The sequence below is a fragment of the Harpia harpyja genome, chromosome 10 (genome assembly GCF_026419915.1).
Source record: "Harpia harpyja isolate bHarHar1 chromosome 10, bHarHar1 primary haplotype, whole genome shotgun sequence".
In the NCBI taxonomy this organism is placed as follows: Eukaryota; Metazoa; Chordata; class Aves; order Accipitriformes; family Accipitridae; genus Harpia; species Harpia harpyja.
The window spans coordinates 38,205,576-38,227,779 of record NC_068949.1 but is presented as its reverse complement, the minus strand read 5'-3'; the positions used below and the strand labels follow the sequence as shown (position 1 = coordinate 38,227,779).

Genomic DNA, 22,204 nt, shown 5'->3' with positions numbered 1-22,204 from the left:
TCAACTTAGTGACCAAAGAAGTTTCAACGAAAGAAAGCCTGGGGTAATAATAGTCCCCTTTCAGCTTCACGATAAATTTCAGAGGGTCACTATAATTTCAACTACATGTACAAGATGATGATTTTTTACATCAGAAATATCTGTAGCCATAGAAATGACCACATATTGCTGTATATGCGGTCATATAGAAATATAAGCATTCATTTTGAAAGAGAAATAGCATTAAATAAGGAAAAGTTGAAACAACATATGGCCCCAAGTTGTACAAGCCCAGGTTCTGCAAGGCCTGTTTTTGCCAGCTTTGTTCTTCTTCATTAGTATTTAACAAGCAAGTACAGCTGAAGACAATAGGGGAAGTTCTGGCCACCTGTAGACAACAGTAGTTTTGCTATTATTTGCCATAAACATCTAAAATAGCCTTAGGTATTCTATACTTTACTTTAGAGATGATCCAAAATAAGTATCAGTAAACTACAGCTTTTCAGGTAATGCTGCACCTTAGAGATTGAAAAAATAGAGTTAATTTATTTAATTTTCCCCAGTAATGTCAAGCATTCTGGATAGGACAACTTTGCTTAAAAAAAGAGAGGGATTGTTAATTACCTTTAACAGAGACTTTTCCTTTATTGTCAAGAAACCTTTCAGATGCTTTTTAAAAAACTGGTAATGAAATTAGATACATAATGATTCTATAATTTAGATGAATACTGTGAAAGATATTATGCATAAAGACTGAACATCTGTTAAAGTGATCCCAAACTAAAATTCTTACCATCAGGTTTCCAGCTCTCCACATTAGATTATTTGGAAAATAATTATTGCTGCAAATTTTACCCATAACAAATTCCACATCCCAGTCTGAACTTGTCTAAATGTTTTTGATTTGGGAAGATGAGAGGGGACTCTAACTATAAAGAGAGCAGTCAGCTATGAAAATTTTCAAACCAGATGAATCTGAGTGCTCCTAATTAATGGTATCTTCATGCTTTAACATATCTAGAATTTGGCCTTTTTTTTTTTTAGATATAATTTGAATAGTGGCAACATATAGACAACCATTTTTTGTATAGGTAAACTAGCATTTCATTACATTTCATAGGAATGTAATGAATGGAAGGAAGTATTCTAAAGTGTTATTTATATGTGCACAAATTTGATTTAAGTAGTTTCAGGACTTTATATAAATATACAAGTACAGAGAGGAATTGAAGTACTGGTGAACCCATGCTACCATGGCCAGTCTATCTCAAGTTTTGAACAGTAATTCATAGCTGCTGAATTTCCCTCATCAGAATCCACGGACTGAGGGAGTGGAGGTGGAATCCTGACAGTCAGAACTTCACTGGGGCTTACTTTCCTGAACAGCGCTTAGTTGTTTATTTTTCATCCAACATAAATCACATTAGGGGTAAAACAAGCCATTCAACATTTTCTGACTCTAAGAGAGTTCAAAAGTTAAATTGGAGAACAGGGTTTAAGAAAATTGGCCTTTTCATGAAGCAATCATAATGTGACAGTTGATAAAACATCTCATCTGATGTACAGTGATCATTACTAAAAAGTTTGCACTTGCCAACAACTAACAAAATGTAGTTATCAGACATATTATGCTATTTTAATACCTTTCGAATAGAAGGCTGTAAGAGTTATTTTGAAACTTTGGTTTGAGATGTGTTGGCAAACTTCTGGTATTTAAGTATGGCCATTATATAAGTATTTTTATTTATTTATTTTATTATTATATGACCTTACTAATTTGCATGCAATCAAGGATTCTGGGAGAAGAAAAACACTTTAGAAAAAAACATTCTCAGAGTGAATGAAAATGCTGAATGATCCCATGGCAAACATGCTTTTCTTCTACAATAAAATAACATATTTAACTGTTAACACAATAAAATGGCTGATAGCTATTTGCCCATCTTCAGTGTTGCAATACAATATTTTAATCCCTTTAAAACTCATACCTGCTTTTCAAGTATTTATCAAACTCCAGTTGAGATACGGAGGAATGTAATCCTTTATGAGTGAGTACAGTCAAAACTGTTCTACAAGACTACATGGTCTTTCTGTGTATGGGGTTTCCAGTACATTCACAAAACACACACTGTATATTTCTTATGTGAAATGTTTAGGTTGATGATAATACAGAGTTTGGAATATATTCCAGACAAGTGGTTCTTTCCTTTTCATAAGTGTATGCATCATATAAACCAGTTCCATTGGTTTATAGTCATTTGAACAGATCAGCTTTAAAACTGACAGAAAGGGTTGTTTTCAAAAGACCATTTTTTTCCACTATGCTAAGTAGCACTGGTTGAAAGTTCCCAACAGAAGCTTTAAAAAGGAATTTTTAAAGTTTTAAGATATAAGAGATTGAGGTCAGAATAGGCAATAAAATTCACAAGATTGTGATGGCATTATTTTAGGATAATAATCTTATGTTAAGATATGAAAATACTGAAACAATCATGCCAGCATAAGAAATAATTATACCATAATTCATAAGTGCATAATTTATCAAAACAATAGAGCAGTCATGGTTAGATGCAACCTAATACTCCTGTATAAGATATAACTACATACTGTACAATCGTTCCTTTTTATAGTTATTTTTACATTTAGTCTTCATCCAAATTAAGCTGAGTACTTCTATGTATGAATGGCATTACGAAATAAACACAACTCACAACAGGGCTTTATTACTGCTACTGCACCACCATGGCATGCAAGTAACTATGTAGTCAACTATAAACAGTAAAATGTCATCATCTTCATGAAATAAAAAGAACATGAAAAATACAGATATAGTAGTAAACATCAATTATCTTTTTATATCTTTCGTATTTACCAAAAGTCTATCATTACATGAGGCATTTATACCTCTGTATCACTCTCCTGTACTAGTACGGTGGCAAATTTGGAGTTGAGAAACTGTACTTTCAACAAGCTTGTACAAAACTACTAGTTTCATATTATACTGCTGTCAAAGTGTAATGCGTAAATGAGAATATGACACATCTGCTACCTACCCCCTAGCATTCTCTTACTCTTTTGTATATTCATGAATTTTGAGTAAATAAAAAGACTGAGGGCCATTAAAGCTGTTTGCTAGGTTATCCGTCATGGTGACTGAGCCTCTAAAAGACTAATGTCCTATAGAAAGGAAACTCTTTCATCTGCTTTTTGTTGCTGAGTACTGATTCTGTGAGGTTCCATGCTGGATGTTGGATTTGAGAACCACTGTTGGAAGCAACTTGGATTTATAAATATTTATTTATTTAGTGTTTGTTATGCAGGGTAATTCCTTAACTGGTGTGAAAGTGAGAATGAGATGAAATTCTGCAGCTGGGAGAAAAAAAAAAACCAAACCATCCATACTTTATTATAAAAACAAGGATCAAAGTGCTGACTGGGATTCATTTCTTCTGCTTGGAGGTCAGGACAATATATAGATACTAGCAAATTTCAATATTGAAATGGGAGCAGGCAGAATAACAGCAAGTTAAACTCTCCTTAGATTTGCAATCTTGGAGACTATCTTGGAAAAAAAAGCAAACTTTATTGCAGAAGAAGCTTTTCCATGCTCAATTAATTTTGCTAATCAGTTAGCTGGCATGGAGGACCCACATGTGCTCTTTGTAAAACATATCATTCAGAATTCAGAATAGACTCTTAGGTACAGAAACACGAAAGCCCACCCATCACTCTGCTGCAGCCCAGATTATGTTTCTGAGGCTTTTGAAAGGTAAAGAAAAATAATCATGAAATGCTCAAATCACGTTTTTTTTGTGGAATTATGTTTCAAATATTACTTGTTCTTGGGTTATACCTATGCTAAATTCAAAAGCTGCCTACCTATTTCAGGCAATGATAAAAGAACACCTAAATCCAAATTATCCTCTTTAGTTCCTGCTTGCTGGAAAGAAATCTTAATGCTGATTACAAGGAAAGAACTGTACAATTCTCTTTGTTACATTAAGCTATACAAAAATGTCCTTTAGTTTCCTGGAATTTGCTTAGTTTTCAATTATACAATTTTCTTCTACATTACAAAACAATGTACAGTTTTTCCTAGTTCTGTTCAAGCATTTTCCCTGCTCTGATATGTTCAGGTTTAAGACTACTAGGTATTTTGTTTCATATTTTGTTGATATCAGGATCCACTCTTTATATTAAAGCTCATCAAACATACTCATAACCTACCATAAGTTTGTTCTGCTTTGGGGTATAGTAGGCTGTGTCACTACAACAGAGCACAGTACCTCATATGTTCATTCATAGATTTGCCTCCATAAAAACTGAGGCTGTAGTATAGCTTTCAATGGAAGCCATTTAAAAAGAAAACATTACAGAATATACAATTGTAGTTTTTGAATCTCAGACACAAGTTCCTTGACGTGTTGAAAGATGATGTTTTCGATTTCTGACTCCTGAACTCTTATCTTTACAGTCCGCAGGCTTCTGTTGTGAAATGTCTATCAGTGCACTTGCAATTGCAAGACCTGTAAGATAAATAAAGGAAAAACAAAATTTAATACCCAGCTTTCCTGAGAAGAGTTCCAGAGCAGTGTGATGGTTAGTTTCATGCCAAGTTTTTGTACTTTCCCAGAAGTGATCAGTTTTATTTCAGACTTAGATAACAAGTTCTCACTTTTTAAAATGCTACCTGGTAACAGTGAAGAAACAGAGGAAGAAAAAAAGTGCAGTTAAGACACTAGACTGGAAATCAGGAGAACTGAGTTCCATTTAAGTCTCTCATTGATTTGTTTTGTGATCTTAGCATCACCTCTCTTTATCACCATTTTCTTGGTTATGGTTATGGTGGACCAGCAGCTCTCTGACATGGATTTTCTCTTATTAAATATTTGTGCATTGCATTTAGAAATGGATGAAACTATCAAATCAGAAAATAAAGGAGAAATGGAGACCACAGTTAAGACAAAATTGTATCCTTGAATATTTCCCTTTGCAATGCCTCCCTAATTTGGGAATATGAAGAAGTTAGCATTTACCATGAACAAAAAGATAGAAAATATCTTTCCAGAATGCATGGATTTGTGAACAGACAGTGAACTGTGATGCTGTCGGCCTGGATAAATTCTAAATGTTGTCAACTCACCAAAACTCTTCTTTTGCAGATTCTGGTTAAGTTGTTGATATTTCACGACCTGTTATAATCTTAACAGGGTATTATAGAGGGCAGGGACAGCCATGCTTAGGAAATGAGTAGTTTAAGAATTTACTCTTTGATTTGCTTTTTACTGCATATGCGCTAGAAATTACTGACTTCTGCTGAAATGCTGTGGTTGACAACACACTTAATACATGGTGGTTCTGAATTTTTAAATTCACACAGGTGATATTGCAATGAAATGGATTCGGAGTTTTTACATCATTCATATGTTCTACTGCACCACAACTGCAATAAAACCATTACACTTATATCTGCAAAAGCACATCTATATAGACCCATAATGTAGGTAAAGATGGTGCTGGTTCTCCATACTGCCCAATACATCTCAATCTCTAACCAATAGCAGTACTACTCCACAAGGAAACCTTGAAAATACTTTTCATCACGTTTAACAGGCAGTCTCTATTTTTTAACTCAGGCCAATATCAAACTCAGTTTATCTATTACAGAATCCAATTTTGCAATATTTTTCAGGTGTTCCCTCACTACAGCACTTTTCTACTAAGAAACTGTGTAAAAAATATTTCTCACAAGTGTTTCTACAGGCTTCTTTCTTAGTGTATGATGTACTGTCAGATTTGGTTCTGGTTTCCAGTATCCTGAAAAAATCTATGCTATTGCACACTGTAACACTACCTTTTTTACTTCACAAAAATGTTGCAAGAATTAATTAATGTGCATACAGCTTTTTGAAAATGTACAGCACTATACGGTAAAATGCTAAGTACAATTATCATTGCTACATTTCAAGTCATTTTTCTCACATACACATTTATTTCCTGGCATGAGCTAGTGATGCCTTAAATTGGACTTTGATAAATTAAATTTTTGAAATCTTTGAGGCACCTTTAAAGTATCAGCAGTATGTGGTATTAGCAAATTCAAGGATAAAACCTAAATAACATTTTGATGGTCGCTTACATGTGATCCTGTCTTTAACAGCTAGGCTTAGGGAGTATGCTAAATGGAGTGAATATTATTAGGAAAACAGATTTTCCATTTTTTATAAGATATTTTAAAATATACTTGCATGTATAATGCTAACCTCAGTTTACATAACAATTAACAGAAAGGAAGAACTATTTCCTTCAAATCTAATGCTGCATACTGGGATATACTGGCATGCTGTTAGAGTTCCATTAAAATCGGGTCACTACAGAAGATCATTTTTCAAAACGTCAAACAAATCATCTGATGAAATTCATTTATTATGTTCTCTACGCCCAGCATAGTTCCTTGTTATCAAAGCAATACAATTAACTGGGGGAACAATTCATTATTTCAGACTGGCAGTCTAAAGGAATTTCATTTACCAAGTCAAGCTGATGCACAGGCACTGCAAGCAAGCAGAATTTACATCAAAATACAACAGAAGATTTGATAAAAATGCTGTGGCTTAAATATTCATTAAAAGAAAAAACCCAAAACTTTCCCTGTATTTTACAGGTTTTGTATCTAAACAACTGTGAATACATTTATAGTCATTGAAGTTGGAATTGTAAATCCTATAGTGCTCTATATCTGTTTCCTCGGTTCATAAGTTATTACTTTTACCCATCTTCCCTGAATGCTGCCATTTAAATGTCCTACCTACCATCCAAACTAGTATTTTCCAAACCAGTACATGGGCTTTGGTTGCTTCTGACTCTTGAGTAAGGAGGCAGAAAGGAACAGTGGAATCAGTAAGCACCCCACATGGAGAATCAGTGGGTCACCTCTAATAGTCTAATTTCTGGAATTTCAAGCCTAGCTGCAGAACCGGACCTATTTGTAAGTTTAGTTTGTTTTTCTACTAAATGTTATAGAAATAACCTGACCTAGTTCTATGCAGCTAAATCAACCTCTAGCTTGTTTTAAGGATATGTATGGGAAGATCATTAAGAAGTGAGCCCAGTCAAATACATAAGTGGAAAGTATATTTTTGTAAGAGATAATTGCATCCACAATGAGAAAAATACCAGAGAAAGCAATATGAACTTGGTTATCTTTAGCAGAACTATTGTCTTTCCTAATGGAAGTTAAATGGTAATAGTTTATTCTCAGCAAGTAAGTGTCTAATCATAAAATTACTGGTGTGTGAATTTTTTGTTGTTTTTTTTTACAATTATGCAAAACAATTAATAAGTACAGGAATAAAATACAGCACATCAAAAGAGATTGCCTTGAAAAGCGCATTCCCGATTTATATACAAACAGCACTTTAATTCTGCATTTGAACAAAAGCATCTGAAAAAGTCATTCATTTTGAGATGCTCTCCTCCCAGTCTCTGTAAAAACAGGCAGTACTATATATTTTAATTTTGCAGCAAAACAGCTTCATTAGGCGTGAAAGGTTAATTGCAGGTTTAAGTGCAGTTCAGGGAACAATGCACGAGTCTGTAGTGAATAGCACAGTCTGCTACAGGAAGGCTGAGTGCTATAAACTGTTTGCCCTGCTGAAATGTTTTACTACCTCATTTACTAACTGTCTTCTTTTACTGCTTGTATTTGTAGTTCTTCTAAACCTTTAATAGCTACAGTTTTATTTCACTGTAATCAGATTTAAATGGAAATACCCATGCTGGGATGTTTAAACATTTTTCCTCTGATTGTATACAGCTACATTTGAACTGATGTAAGGCTACACTATCTCTCAAAGTAGAAAAAAACCCTTACATTGAAAAAGTTAGTCTTACATGCTGACGTGCATATTTAAAATCTTTTTTCCTCCTCTATTGTTCATTTTAATGAGAAATGCATTGAGTTCTTCCTATCCCCTTTGTTAAAAGTAAGGGAACAAAGAATGACCTCAGATTCATGGTTAGGCAGGTAACTGGAAATGTTTTTTTCAATTTAAATATGTATTATTCAGAGATAACATTTGGATAGATGTCTTCATTTGATTAAATTCTACACGTTTTCATTGTTATGCACAATCAGAACATTCAGAAAGCTGAAGACAATAAAATAACTACAACTCGGGTAGATCAATTAGATTTGTTTGACGTTTTAACCAAAATTATAGTCATTGCTTAAGGTGACCTTAAGTAACGAAAATAAAATGACAGCTGCCATACAGAGAGACTTAAACAGAAAAGACTGGGTAAACGCTGTACTGTTAAAGTAATAGCTTCACCCTTCAGGACCCAGCAGTCTTTGTGTTATTTCCATTTGTTGATTCTTTAAAGACGTGTTACTATACATGGTCGCCTAATAGTGGGCAGAGTCCTTTTATCATAAAGGATCTGTTATTTGAAGTCTTTCCATTGTACAAGATGCAATGTCCATGAATATCTGTACAAATGGATCTAAACAGTTTGAAGACATACTAAGTGATGAGAATTACAGACTCTAGTGCCTCATGAAGATGACCATAACACACAGTGAAGCCAGTGAAGACAATTTCATGCTCATCAATAAAACTACCAGTTATTATTATAGGAAATTTTAATGAGTTCTGTCAGTTATCATTATTTCAGGTTGATAAAGAAAAGTTTTGTAAATACACAATGTATAGTAAGTGTGTATAAATGACATTTATATACAACCCCACCTTGTTAATAATGCAGTTTTGTATTATCTGTTTCTTAATTTGATGAAGCAGATCACATTCACCATAACCTTTAGGGATGCATACCAGGACTGCATACATTTATTCTTCACAGGAAACATACATGTTAGCTATAGTGTCTATAATGGCGAGGAACATAACTTTCAAGAAGGTTGTCACTAGGCGAGTGTTTCTGAGTACCCACTGAAAAAATTCTCTCACTTTCTGTGAGACATTGTGCTAGGAATATTCTTATTCAGTTTAGTTGTTTGATAGAATTTTCAAGATTGTCTGGTACTTCCTACACTTTTCCTGCTTTCTCACTCAAACTTTCTCCAAGTAGACTAACTCATGATTAACTTTCATGACTGGAAAGGCCAGAAGGTTGTTTGTGCTGCACACTTGTGTGCTGTAGATCAAGTCATGTCAGGAGATATCCAAAAGGTACATAAAATGGAACCAGAACAAAATCTGGGATTCAAAAGCATGATCCACAAAACCTTCTCCTAACCACATACAAACCTGATACTCAAGTGCCTACTTTCCAGGAGAAAAATTAAGAGTCATCTGAAGTTCAAGACTGTACATGCCTAGAGGAACGACTCTATCTCACAACAGAGCTAAGTTCATTTCAAAGTCAGAAAGTAGTCAAATCCTTCATGAGTATCTGAGGGTCCTGATCTGGCAGGTGTGCCTAGACGATATCCAGAGATCACGGACTTAGTCACAGAGAAAAAACAATCATAAGCAACTGCCAAGAAGAATAAGAATCTTCATAACCTGTCATATTGAATGTTTTTTTATTTGAATTAGAATTTTTTTAAAAGGACAAGCTGACAGCCCCTCAGAATCACAAAGTCTTTTTATGGGCTTCTCTTCCTGTTTGGTGCATGGATGTGTATTTTAAGCTGACACCACTCTTACTATGAGAAAGATATATTAAACAAACTAAACTAACTAGGAAATTACTTCGGGCAAGTAACCCCATCATTTTTTTTCAGTGATAATTTTTGCTAGATGGGAAGACAGCCGAGTCCAGGAGGTATGTTTTCCTTTTCTTATGCATGTAACTTAATTAAATAAGTAAAATATGAGACAGAGCTTAAACCATAACAATAATAAACTAAATAATGATAGTGTGGAATTAAATAGCCACACACTAGTAGAGAGGAGATGTCATGATCCTTTGTACTATACCCTTGGTATTTAGTAATAACAGCTATCTATAAGGGGCTAGGAAACTCTTATTCCAAGAACAGACTTATAAATTACTTGCTGTCAGTTTGTGGGAAATGCAGACTATACAGTAAAGGATCTTTTACGCAATGTTCAGCCTTTCCCAATTTTTCTCATTTTGAAAAGGAAATGGCCCTACATATTTGTGTGAAATATTTGTGCTCCAAGGGGTCAGTAGTGATTTTTTTTGTGTACACTCAGGCAGTTTCCCCTTCCCTTTCTGTGTGAGATATCTGTAGTTTAGTCTGTAATCCAGGTCTGTACAACATCTGGTGCCTTTAAACTATCCAGCCTTCCAGTGGCTAAGAGGCAGCGTGGGCTGTTTGGTCTCTCTGGCAGTTTGGGATAGCTCTTGTCCATTCAGCAGGGCAAACAAACACCGTACTGACGAAGGGGACCTAGTGAGGAGTTGGAGACACTATGGTAGCGGGACTGGTGCAATCTAATGTTGATTAACTGAAGCTTTTGTCTCCCACACTCTTTTTTCAACTCAAGCCCTCCTGGAACACAAGAATCATAGAATCATTTAGGTTGGAAAAGATGCTTAAGATCATCGAGTTCAACCATTAACCTAACACTGCCAAGTCCACCACTAAACCATGTCCCTAAGTGCCACATCTACACGTCTTTTAAATACCTCCTGGGATGGTGACTCAAGTACATCCCTGGGCAGCCTGTTCCAATGCTTGATAACCCTTTTGGGGAAGAAATTTCTCCTAATATCCAATCTAAACCTCCCCTGCCGCAACTTGAGGCCATTTCCTCTTGTCCTATTGCTTGTTAATTGAGAGAACAGACGGACCCCCACCTCACTACAACCTCCTTTCAGGTAGCTGTAGAGAGTGACAAGGTCTCCCCTCAGCCTCCTTTTCTCCAGATTAAACAAACCCAGTTCCCTCAGCTGGTCCTTCAGTGATTACTTTTAAAAGGAGGTAACATGAGATTATTGCATTTAGCTGGACTGTATCATCAGACCTGTGCACCCATCCGACCTGTGCACCTTGCCCAGGGAAAGCAGCACCGATGGAAATAGAAATGCACTTACTTAACAAGTGGGAGAGGAAGACTGAGATAATGGCTGACCTGAGCTGGGAGAGGACCTCTCATCTGAAACTGCATAAGAGATGACAGGCGAAGAACAGTAAATCATGGCGGGTCTTGAAGATGAATAATGATATTTGAGGCATTAGAAAAAGAGAGTGCGTGGAGCTACTAAAAATGACTTCTGCAATAAAAAGAAATAGTCAAGAAAAAGATCTGAAATAAACGTGGTTAAGACACTAGTTGTTCAAGGTGGCAGTAATTCAGAAGCAAGCTGCAGAGATCCTGGGCAAGGGCTATTGTTTTGGCGATGCAGAGGGAAGATGGAGTTTCAGAGAGGCTGCAGCAACAGAATTCAGCAAGACTAGGCACTACTGGTGGTGAGGAAGCAAAGGAATGACAGTCAAAGAATACTTGGGCAAGATCGGAGGGACAACAAGTGTAAGTAATAGTGGCATTAAGACATGCTCAAGGGAAAACAGTGGAATACAAACTAATATGAAGAAATGCAAAATGTTGTGGGAATGAAAAATGAACTACATAAAACTGGTCTGTGACCCAACCTGTTAGTGAAGAGTAACCCAAATCTAGGTGTATGGACTACAGGCTTCTGTTAAAGTCAAATACAGTTCTACAAATAGAGGAAGAAATGGAACTACAGATACTTTCCCAAGATCTCTGACACCTTGCTTTGCCAAAAAATCTTTACATTTTAAGAGTAAAGCACACCTTAAGCTATGATGGTTAAACAACATTACTAGGTATATTATCTATTTCTTGGACCCTACTCCTTGGGGCTCGCTGGCAAAGCTTGTCACGGATCTGTCCAGTGATATTAGCAATATGACTGACTCCAAAGACTATAAAAAATAATAAAAAAAGAATTGTACTTGACTGCTGAGTCTGAAGATAAAACTTTCTTCTCAAAACCTCTTATTCACTCACTTTAGATATTACAATAGGCTTGGGAAATGGTTACATTTAGACTAGTTTAGTAATAGCTCCTAAAGCTGCAATACTTATCAGTAATAAATTTCAATTAATAAAGCAGGCATCACATTTAGTCAAGAAATATATTCTTCTCACAGAATAGCAGAGCTAAGAGAATTAAAGCATCTTGATGTTTTTATCTAAGAAGTTTTACCTTGGCAGTAGTTACAGACAAGTGATCTATTTCAGTCCATTATTGTAATTTTTGGACCTTGGACCACAAATGGTGATTACAGAAATCTGACAATGCACCTAACTGTTCCATTGTCTTTCTCAGCATGGCTTATTTTATACAAAATGATGGCAGATTTTTGTGTGCAATTTTTTTTTCCCTTTACATTAAAAAAAGAAGCAACAAGTAATTACTGCATGAATAATTACGCATGTGATCAGACTTTCTCTACCCTGCATTTCTTGAATAAAAGTTATGGAGACTCAAACAGGTGTATCAGTAGCAAAATATGTTTACATTTTTAGGGGGTAAAAAGCAAATTTATAGGATACATAACATTTTCAGAAAGCTATCAATCAAGTACATGAATGGCAAATCACCTGTAATTGACAAAATAACTGTTATTTTAAGTTATTAGCAAAAGAAGCATTTTAGTTTTTAACCAATGGGTATTAAAAATACCTAAAAAGGAATAATCTGCTTAGAATATGTGCAAACCTCATGCAGATTAATTCCTTGATTCTCTCCCACTGCATATTACACATCATGTGTCAAAATGCAAGTAATTACACAGGTTTCTATAATGGACAGTAATATTCGAAACATTTGGATTTTTTTTTTTTTTGCACAAATGATTACATTTTCAGTTTGATTACATCTCCTTTCCATTGAATCATTTATCCATATGTTATGAAAAACGTCTCTATTCTTGTGATGTTGTGCAGCTGTTTAATTTGTTTTCAAGAAAATCACTATAAACTAATTTGCTACTCTGCAAGAATTTGGTGAGATGCATTAATCATGCCAGAATCTAATTTGGTCTTGTAAACCTATTTCTGTAGAAGAGAAAAAAATCTAGTTGGAGTACTGAAGAAGCACTATTTTCACTTACTTTTAGCAATACCTGTGTTAATACAAACAAAATTGTAATTGGTTTTGTTTAGAAGTCAGTATCACAGCTGTGACCCAGTTGGGGTTAGTTTATGAACTTCTCTATAGTAATTAGGCACATTTGGATTGCGAAAGCCTCCTCCAGACCAGTACATTGAGGTTACTTGTACAGCATTATTTTACTCTTTGTCTCTGTCTTCAGCAATCTCCTTTTACTGGAATCATGCATGCCAATCAGAGAAAAATGAAGATATGAAAACTGTAAAAAACCATGAGCTTGAGTTACAAGCTTTTTACCCAAATCCATTCATGCAGTTGGACTCTAACCACTGCAATGAAAGCTAAAGCCTTGCTAAACATCATGCGTAGGATGAACACCTGTGAGACAGAGATTTATCATCCGTATAAACAGTGCGATCGACCCTCCATTAATACAGTGCTAAACTATCATTTCATGTAATTAAGTAATCGGAGTATCTGCACTTGTGTGCGCGCGCATATATATGTGTATGAGTACCTGGGAAACAGAAGGTTCGAACGCAACTGAGCAATCAGGAGAACAGTTAGGAGGAGAAAAGGCAGAGGTATTCACCTGGGTTTGCCTCCCTCCGGAGGGGCCTTACTTGCAGGGGGTGATTTAAAGCAGATCTCTCTCTGTCTGTAGAGGAAATCGGGGGTGATTAACCTCACCAGGTGAAATTCAGTTTTTTTGAATACCTCTCTAATGTTCCATCTGGGTCATAACATACATTGTCAGATTTGCAGCTTTACTAGTCTCCTCCTCAAGACAAAACACACAACTTTAAAGACAATAGGTTTAAGGGCCCAAGAGGGGACGATTCTGCCCCCACTGGAGATAAAGCAACACTACTTACATTATCATTTACTTTTAAGGAAGAAGATCAGAGCAATAATCCTCAAAGATGCTGTTTCTCACTCTTGCACCTTTATTTTGCAGGTGCTGGGTTTTTCTTCCACTGTCAAAAATTTTATTTAAACCAGAAAGTGATGAATATGTTCATACAAACGAATGATTATTGTTCACCAGAAATTCAATAGGATTGCAGCTTAATCAGAAGTAGGCATGATATCTGCAGTGCTTTCCCATAATGCATTCTCACTTGTAAGTGTTGCTTTCCAAGGTTGATGAAGTACTGGACTTGTTTTCCATTTCCAACATACTGCTGCAATATATCATCGCTCTAACCACTGTTTGGCTTGTAATTTGGTTCTGGCCAAATAACAATGCCAGTTTTTCAGTATTCTGCTGATTTCCACAATTAGACATTCAGTACATCCCCAGCTACATAGCCAGCAGTCACTCTGACAAAATAAACGATCTTGGGAATGTAACACAGAATGAAGTCAACAGGACAGAAAGCGTGCCCAGAATTTTGAACCATATTTTGAAATATTACTAAAGTGACAACTTCAGTGTCCTCAGGATCTCTAACATAAGGGTATTTGTAGTTTCAGTAGCTACTAACGCCAAAGAATAAGGAAAAAATAAAAAAAAAAGAAGACACAAATGCCCTGCTGTCAGTATTAGGGTGGCTCCATCAGCAAAGCTAGCATCAGCTTATGCAGAATATTGATTTTTATTAATTCTAGCAGAAAAGCTTGGTAAAAGGCTGAAAAGCTCAAACTATAAAAAACATTTAAAACCCCAAACATTTTATACAAATGGCCCTACCAGAATCATGGTCAGCACTGAAAGGGAATAATTCTGAATGGGATTCCAGTATATACAGGCAAGCTATACAGCTACTCATTTATTCTTTCCTGAATCTTCTATGTTACACTGAAAACACTATATTATAACTTTAACAGGCAAAATGACACACTTAGACCTGGTTACTGTTGAAATGTATGGAAACAGGGTTCCATTTCAAACACTGTGTGTTCATAATTGATTACATACACTTGGTCCTGCACAGTCAATATAGATAAATATCAGTGAAATTATAGTAGCAGAGAACCATTTCTGTTTGTGTGACATATGCAGGTAGAGCAAATGCCTGAAACTGCGAGATAGTAATACTATGACTGCATATCACTGAAAATACATTATATGCTCTAGGCATGCTTCCTAGTTTGGAGAGGAAAAACTAGAAAACTGACAGTAGATAGTCACAGCTTGTTACCTAGCTCTGTGTGCGCTCACACTCCAACAAGTAGCACTCATTGTCTCATTTATCAATTCCATTAAAAATTTTAGAAGAACTATTCTGGTACGAAGATTACCAAACTATAACTTCTGCCATTTAAAACATTCCTCTAGATGCTGCTTTGCATCTAGAGGATTTAACTGGAAAAACCTGAGAAAGATCCTCCTGACACACCAAATTCAGGTTCAGTGTTTCTCCTTTTAGGAACTACATCCACAAGAGTTGCAGGAGCTGTGAAATATTCCTCTCTTGGCATGAGATTTGGCATAAATCTGAGCCTGATGTGCACACCACCTTTTTATACAACAAAGTAAAATCTCTCACTCATTTCCTGTTGCACAGGACTTATGCTACTAAATGGATATGAAAGTAAAAAGTAGAAACCAAGTGAAAGATACAGTCCAGAAATTCTCATAAAGTCCATTTCCTAGCAATGTCAGCTCCCGAAAGATGCGCTCAATGACAATAAACCTTCAGATTAACTGAAGAGTTACTACAGCAACCCTTCCTCATCACTAGTCATGGCAGGAAGAAATAGCAGAAATGAAGCCAGGGAGAAGATGTGGCAAGCGATACACTCTGCTTGGAGTTTTCCAATGTCAGGATGGTTCTTTGAGACAAGAGGCAAAATTCAGAGCAATTCTGTGCATTGCTCTTCACAATATTTTCATTAAAAGCTGACATGCTGTATAAAGCACCATGCTGGCTTTGTATTTCCAGGATGTGATTAGGAGCTAGTTTTCATTTATGTATTTTCAAAAAGTTTTTATAATGTAATGAAGGAGAAACAAACCTTCAGCAGGACATTAGAATTCCCTCACTGCAATTTTGCTAAATCTCCCATCTGTTTTTTAAAAGCAGAAATTATGTTGAGTCTTCTGTTTTCTATTTAACTGCTGACCTTTTCCCCCTCTATTTTTTCCCATATGCTTTTTGATCACATGTGAAAAACTTAGCTTCAGTTCTCTCATTTCCTGATTTTCTATATTTCAATTATACTTTAATGGCTATATATACAGTGATGATGATACAAGAGTGTGTTGTGAATGAAATCTGTTTTGTACTATCCCAGCTTCTGAGAACTGCTACAATTTGAGTTTCTTTCTTCCGTAGCCTCTGAAGTGCCTTCTATAATATAATAATATAATAAACCCTGAATCTGCTCTTCCCTTTGCAATGCAATCCAGCATTCTGTTTCCCATAATGCTGCTACATTATGATTTGCAACTATAAATAATTATCCTAAGTTATAAAGATAAAATATAAAACTTTAAAGCAATACCATTAGACACCATACACTTGAGACTCTGAAGCAGCCATAAGCAAACATTGATTTTCATAAAGAATAGAAAAGGCGGCAATAATAAAAAGCATAGTTCCTGCTTAGGATTAGTTCATCAAAAGCTTACTGCAAGCTTGGGTGCCAAGAATGGAAAGGGTAGGTAATCAGTGGCAAACTGCACCTTCTTTCTAACAGGTGGGGCACCGGGTTTTTTATGACCTCTGTCTTAAAAGGTGAGGGGGGGAAAAAGCCAGTTGTGGGAATGGGATGTAACAATGTGTGAGGTTCAGAAATAGAAGGTATTATCCCCCCAAAGGGGAGGCATCAGAGATGAGAGGGACTTATCTAAACCTCTGTAAGGCTTGTGTCCGGACATGTGAACTTTTGAGTTGATTTTTGTTCATTCTGTCTTGTCTGGACAAGCATTCAGTATGACGACAGTGGAATATATAGGATTCCTGGCTTTTTCCTACACTATTTTGCATTGCCTTCCTTCCAAATAGTCCTCCGTTTTCCATTTTTATTTTTGCTGCTTCTTGTTCCATTAAGCTTGAGTCGCCACACTAATTAACTGCCTTTACAAAGTACTTGTTTTTCTCTACTTAGACTTCCAATAATCAGGAATTCTCTTTGTGAATCTGATGTTAGTTACTAAGACTACTCTAATTCCCTTCCACATTCTTTCATCTCTTTCGATTGTACTAGTGTGAAGAGGTGGTAGTATAGCAGGTTTTAAAAGCTGCAAACATCTTAACAATCATTTATATTATTTGTCCTTCTCCTGACTTCTCATTTTAGTGGGCAGTTCTTTTCCAAGAAAAATACACACGTCCACTATTTACAAAGAGAGATAAAAATAACTGTTCACATTTGAACGATGATCTAATTATTTCTTTAAGAGCGATGAAATAGATTGTGAATAATCTCAATACAGCCAGCCTTATTGCTTTATTTGAGTCCCACATGTGCTTTAAGAACAATATTGACATTCAAGATTTTAAAAGCGGTGTGCTAACTAGTGCACATTTTTTATGCAACTTTTCATCTTTGATGTGTTTAACTGTACTTTCACTGCTCATGCTGCAAAAGGGTTGGAATTGTGTTTTTCTCATTGGGATGGCCTCAAGGATACAGCTATCCTTTGTGCCAGTGTGAGATGTGCATGAAGCTGCTGAAGGTCCGCAGAGGCTGAGGCAGTGTGGTTTGAGTCCTCTCCAGATCCACAGAGATGGATTTCAAGGGGAGGGAAGTAGGGCCAGGAGGCTCTTGCAGGAACAAACAGCCTTTAGGGTGAGGTACGTCATTGCTGTGCTCTGCTGAAGCTGCATATGCTCAGTAATTTAGACAACTGGGTGCCTCATCTAGGACGAAGTCATGATACAGTCTTTACATTTTCATCTGGCTTCCTACTCTTTGCCTTCCTATTTACCCAGGTAAAATCAACCTATTGCCCTGAAACTTGCCTCTTCTGGTCCATACCAGCAGTTGCAATAGGTCCAGAAAATGAGAATTTTTTAGTGAAACAAATGCTTAACCATATATGAGCTTTTTAAGAGATCTAAGGCTTGGTAGGAGAAATCTGGCCCTCCAAACTGAAGGCCTGACTTAAGTTGAATTTTCACACTTTTTTTTTTCTTTTCCTCTTCAAAAAACTAACTCTTTCAAGTCATATTTTAGAGCTTTCTTTTATAAAATCAATATTTACTGACCTTTCCACAGTGCTTTAAATATGAAGAAAAGAGATGTGTCCAGGGAGGAAAAATAGTATTAAAATACTGAGCTTGTTATCTCCAGAGTGCTACACAAAAATTAACCAATGCTTGCTAATACAGTGATTAGCTAGTTTGCCTAGGTTTAGTGCAATGACTATGTTTTCTAATGCCATCATTCAATGAGAGATGGTTTGGTATCACACTGAAGCCAGGGCAGCTCTTCTTCAAACATAATGTGCTTAATGTTTGTGTATTCTCCACTGAAAAGAATGTAAGTCTATTTAGAGTACTGAGATTATTTGCAAAAGACAACTACTTTCGGAGAAACATTTTGAAATCAAGATGTGATCTGAGTTACTGAAAGATTGCAATACTAGGCAAAACCATAATGGATTGTTGTTGGCTAGGTGGGATGAAGATGGAGCTACAGACATTTCACCTGGAATGACTACTGCATTCTGCATAAATTTCATAGGCATTGACCCTTCACAGCATCTTCTCAGGAGCACATAGCACAGAAAGTACTTAGAGGAAAGTGCTGTCCCCTCTGTGGGGCTGTCCCATCCCTCCTCTTTTGGGGAAAAAAGTAGCAGACCAAACAAACAGACTTTGCCTGTGGGCTTCCCAGAGGACCACGCTCCATGGACACTTGCATGGCACGTAAAATTCCAGCGTTCGTAGGCTAGATTAGGTACATGTTTGTACACCTCTCAATGTAATGAGGTCCGAAGCCACAGTGAGGCCTCTGAAAGCCTCAAGAATACAAATAATAACAACAACAAAAAATAGTAATAAATAGAAATGAAACTGGTAACATCGCAGGTATTTGTGGAGCTTTGTAATGACCACAAGAAAGCTGGCACAATATCACTGGTATGATGTATACTGAAACAGCTTGGAAAAAGCAATCTGGAAAAAAACCCAATATGAATATAATGAATGCGCCTTTATTCCACATATGAAAGTGTTTCTGATACTGACAAAAGAAGGTACAATATTTATCATTCTAGGATCGCAGGGGACAAAACAACAATATTAAATCATGAGAGGTTTTATTTGTGAATTGGCATTGTTTTCTGTCCCTTGCGTTACCAGAATGATAAATGCTTTCCTTTGTGTAGGAAAGAAAAGGTTTGATACTGGCTGTGCATTCTATATATTCGTGCTTAAATTTTTTTGAGAAGTGTGGTTAAATCCTCATAAATACCAATGTTTATATTAGAGGTGCTAATAAGCATTTTGGGGTGGTTGTTTGCTTTTTTTCCTCCTCCACAGTTTTTTTTTTTGAGAGTCTCCTTCATAATATTTTATTTTCTAGGGCAGATGAAACAAGATTCAGTTATCAGAGTTCTTAGGATAACTGGTGGGAATATTGCAGAAGCACAATGTGATCAAAGCGGATGGAAAAGCAATCCCCAAATGACTAAGGGCAAAACTGTGCCAGTCCCAGAACTACAGAAAGAGCTGATGTGTATGAGACATATTAAACACTTGCATTTGAATTTTAATATCGAAAATAAATGTCAGCATTTTCATGAAGAATCTATTTGTCTTGAATGCAGCTCATCTGCTACCCCTTTCTATGGATTGTACCTTTTACTTTTTATCCATCTTTAACTCCTGCTGAACACTCACTCTGGCAGCTGCAACGTCTGATAGGAGGTTATGGGGGTTTTCATATTTTTCTTACGTTTTATGTTTTCAAAAGCTAGCACAGAGCATTCCAGTGATCACATGAGAGTTAAAATACTCTGTTGCCAACATTTTCAAACGCAAGCAATATCTTCTGGTTTGCACAATTCAGGATGAATACGGTGCATCACTGTGCCATCTAATGTGACTCAGCTTTGAGAGCTTCAGGGCTTGGCTTTGCCTTCGGTGCCCTAAGTACACATGGCTGAATTATTTTGGACAGTAAATACCGAATGTGTAAATAAATATATAACTAGTAATCTGATTTCCAAAGATATATAAGCATCACCCCAAGAAAGGATTATTTTATAATAGTATAATTCTATGCATGCTCTGAGTGCTGGGGAAAAATTCCTAGAACGCAGCCAGTTTTATCACATTGATTTCAATTCCTAGGTTAGAAGTACTTAAGAATAATATTTAAAATTACACAGAAATGTATTCTATGTATGTTACATATTACAGCATGCATGGATAGAATGGCTCTTCAAATAGTGTGACGGGTTTTCATTTTCTTTTTCAGTGCAATTGCTATTACTGTTACTCAGACATCTTCCTGTAACCTCTCTCAGCCCGTCAGGGATACAGCTCCCACTTTGTTGGGTGTAATATGAGCACAGCACCAAAGAGCTTACAATCGAAACAACTTTTCACTGTGCTTAAATTTTCATGTTAAAAGAAACATATTCACAGACCTCTTTAACCCATAGACTTTTAAAGTCAGGCTGAACATGAAAATTTACTTGGACTTTTCTTTTATGCAATAACCTACTAAGCAATAAAAGTTCTGCAAATCACTATCACTCTCAGTTACACTGTGTAGTTCAGAGGCTTCAAATTATATTTCTGACATCCTGTTACACAACTACTACTGAGTAGACCTTTGTAAACAGCTATATTAATGATGTAAAAGAAAGAACACAATCTACCTCACTCCTGCCTACCCACAGTGGCCTTGCAGTTCTAACACAAGTAAAAAAATGCTATTTTACATTAAAACCTGTCAATATAATTGCTGCATGGGTCTATGGAGCAATAAGACTGCATTAACATTTTTCCGAGAGAACTGGACTAAATTATTGTGAAAAATAATAAATAAATAAGCTGCAAAATTCTATGACTTGTATAGATAATTTTAATATTGGAAGGAGTTAATGAGTTTTATTTAAAAATAGCTTATGCTTAGAGTTAACACAGAATATGCAGGTAAAAAAAGATTTGGAGTTTTGTACAGACTGTAAAATTAGCACAAAATTTCTGGGAAGCTTTTAGGACCTGTGCAAACAGTTTTGTGTAGAAAATCACACATACAGAAGTTACAATGAAAAGTCAAGAAGTTTCCAGATTTTGATAGATTTCAGGCTGGATGTGTCAAAAGATAAGCCCTGACACTGGCAGGCAGCCTCCCTTGAAAATTTATACTCCATATACAGAGATCTTCAGGTAAACCAATTTCTACTTTCACCTCTGCCTCCAAATGCTGGTCTCGAAGGACTTCATTTCAGCCAAGACCTGTCAAAACCCCCAAATGCTTTTCATTACTGAATTCCTTCTGTATGTTCTCTGTCAGCTGTGTTAAAATAATAAATTCACAACCAATTGATTTCTGAAAAGGGAGAGAACGACTGGAACTCATCCCCTCATTTTGTTATTTCAAAATGTAAAATTTGGGGCATATTTAAAATTGTTGTTTGAAGTCTTTGCTTCCTGTGCCCATTATGGGGTTTAAAGTAGCAACAGGTTTAGAAGAAGTTATAATAAAAATCATTCTCAGTAGGCTGACTATGAGACATTACGGGTGTGCTCCAGTCAGTGCATATCCTTTTAAATCATTAATATCAATGGTAACTCACTCACAAACATCCAGCACAGACTACGTGCCCTGGTGTTCTTAACTGGTGCTATGAAATAATAAAAGTATTTTTTGTATTCTGATATATCTGGGGGGAATTCAGGATATTTCTAAAATTCCTTTGAGAGGTGGTTCTGTATAGTTTTTTTCAGCATCGAGGGAGGACAATACACAAAAACCATACTGCTGCATTAAGAAGGCAACAATGGTTATTTTACCTAAAAAGTAGAAAAGAGCCTTTTCAAACTGTGTGTGTAGACAAGGAGCTTAACTTGGATGAAGCAGTTGCAAGAACACCTTAATGGGGGACAAGAAAGCAATTAACAATGAAAAGTCACTGATGCAAAAGATAGTCCTAGAGATTAAAATCTTATTGAAACAAATGCTTCTCCATTTGCTCATAATGAATTGAGCTGAAAGATCTGCAAAAGAAGTTCACTGA

General features: G+C 36.1%; 1 protein-coding gene across 2 annotated transcripts in view; it reads right to left on the bottom strand.

The window, feature by feature from the left end:
* Positions 1-599: 599 nt before the first annotated feature.
* ATRNL1 (attractin like 1) overlaps positions 600-22,204 on the bottom strand; it is a 542,514-nt gene continuing 520,909 nt past the window's right edge. For both annotated transcript variants that reach the window (XM_052798371.1, XM_052798372.1), the window contains one exon: positions 600-4,505. In XM_052798371.1, coding sequence (XP_052654331.1) covers positions 4,381-4,505 — 125 coding nt within the window. In that variant the 3' untranslated portion in view covers positions 600-4,380. The remainder of the gene's footprint in view (positions 4,506-22,204) is intronic.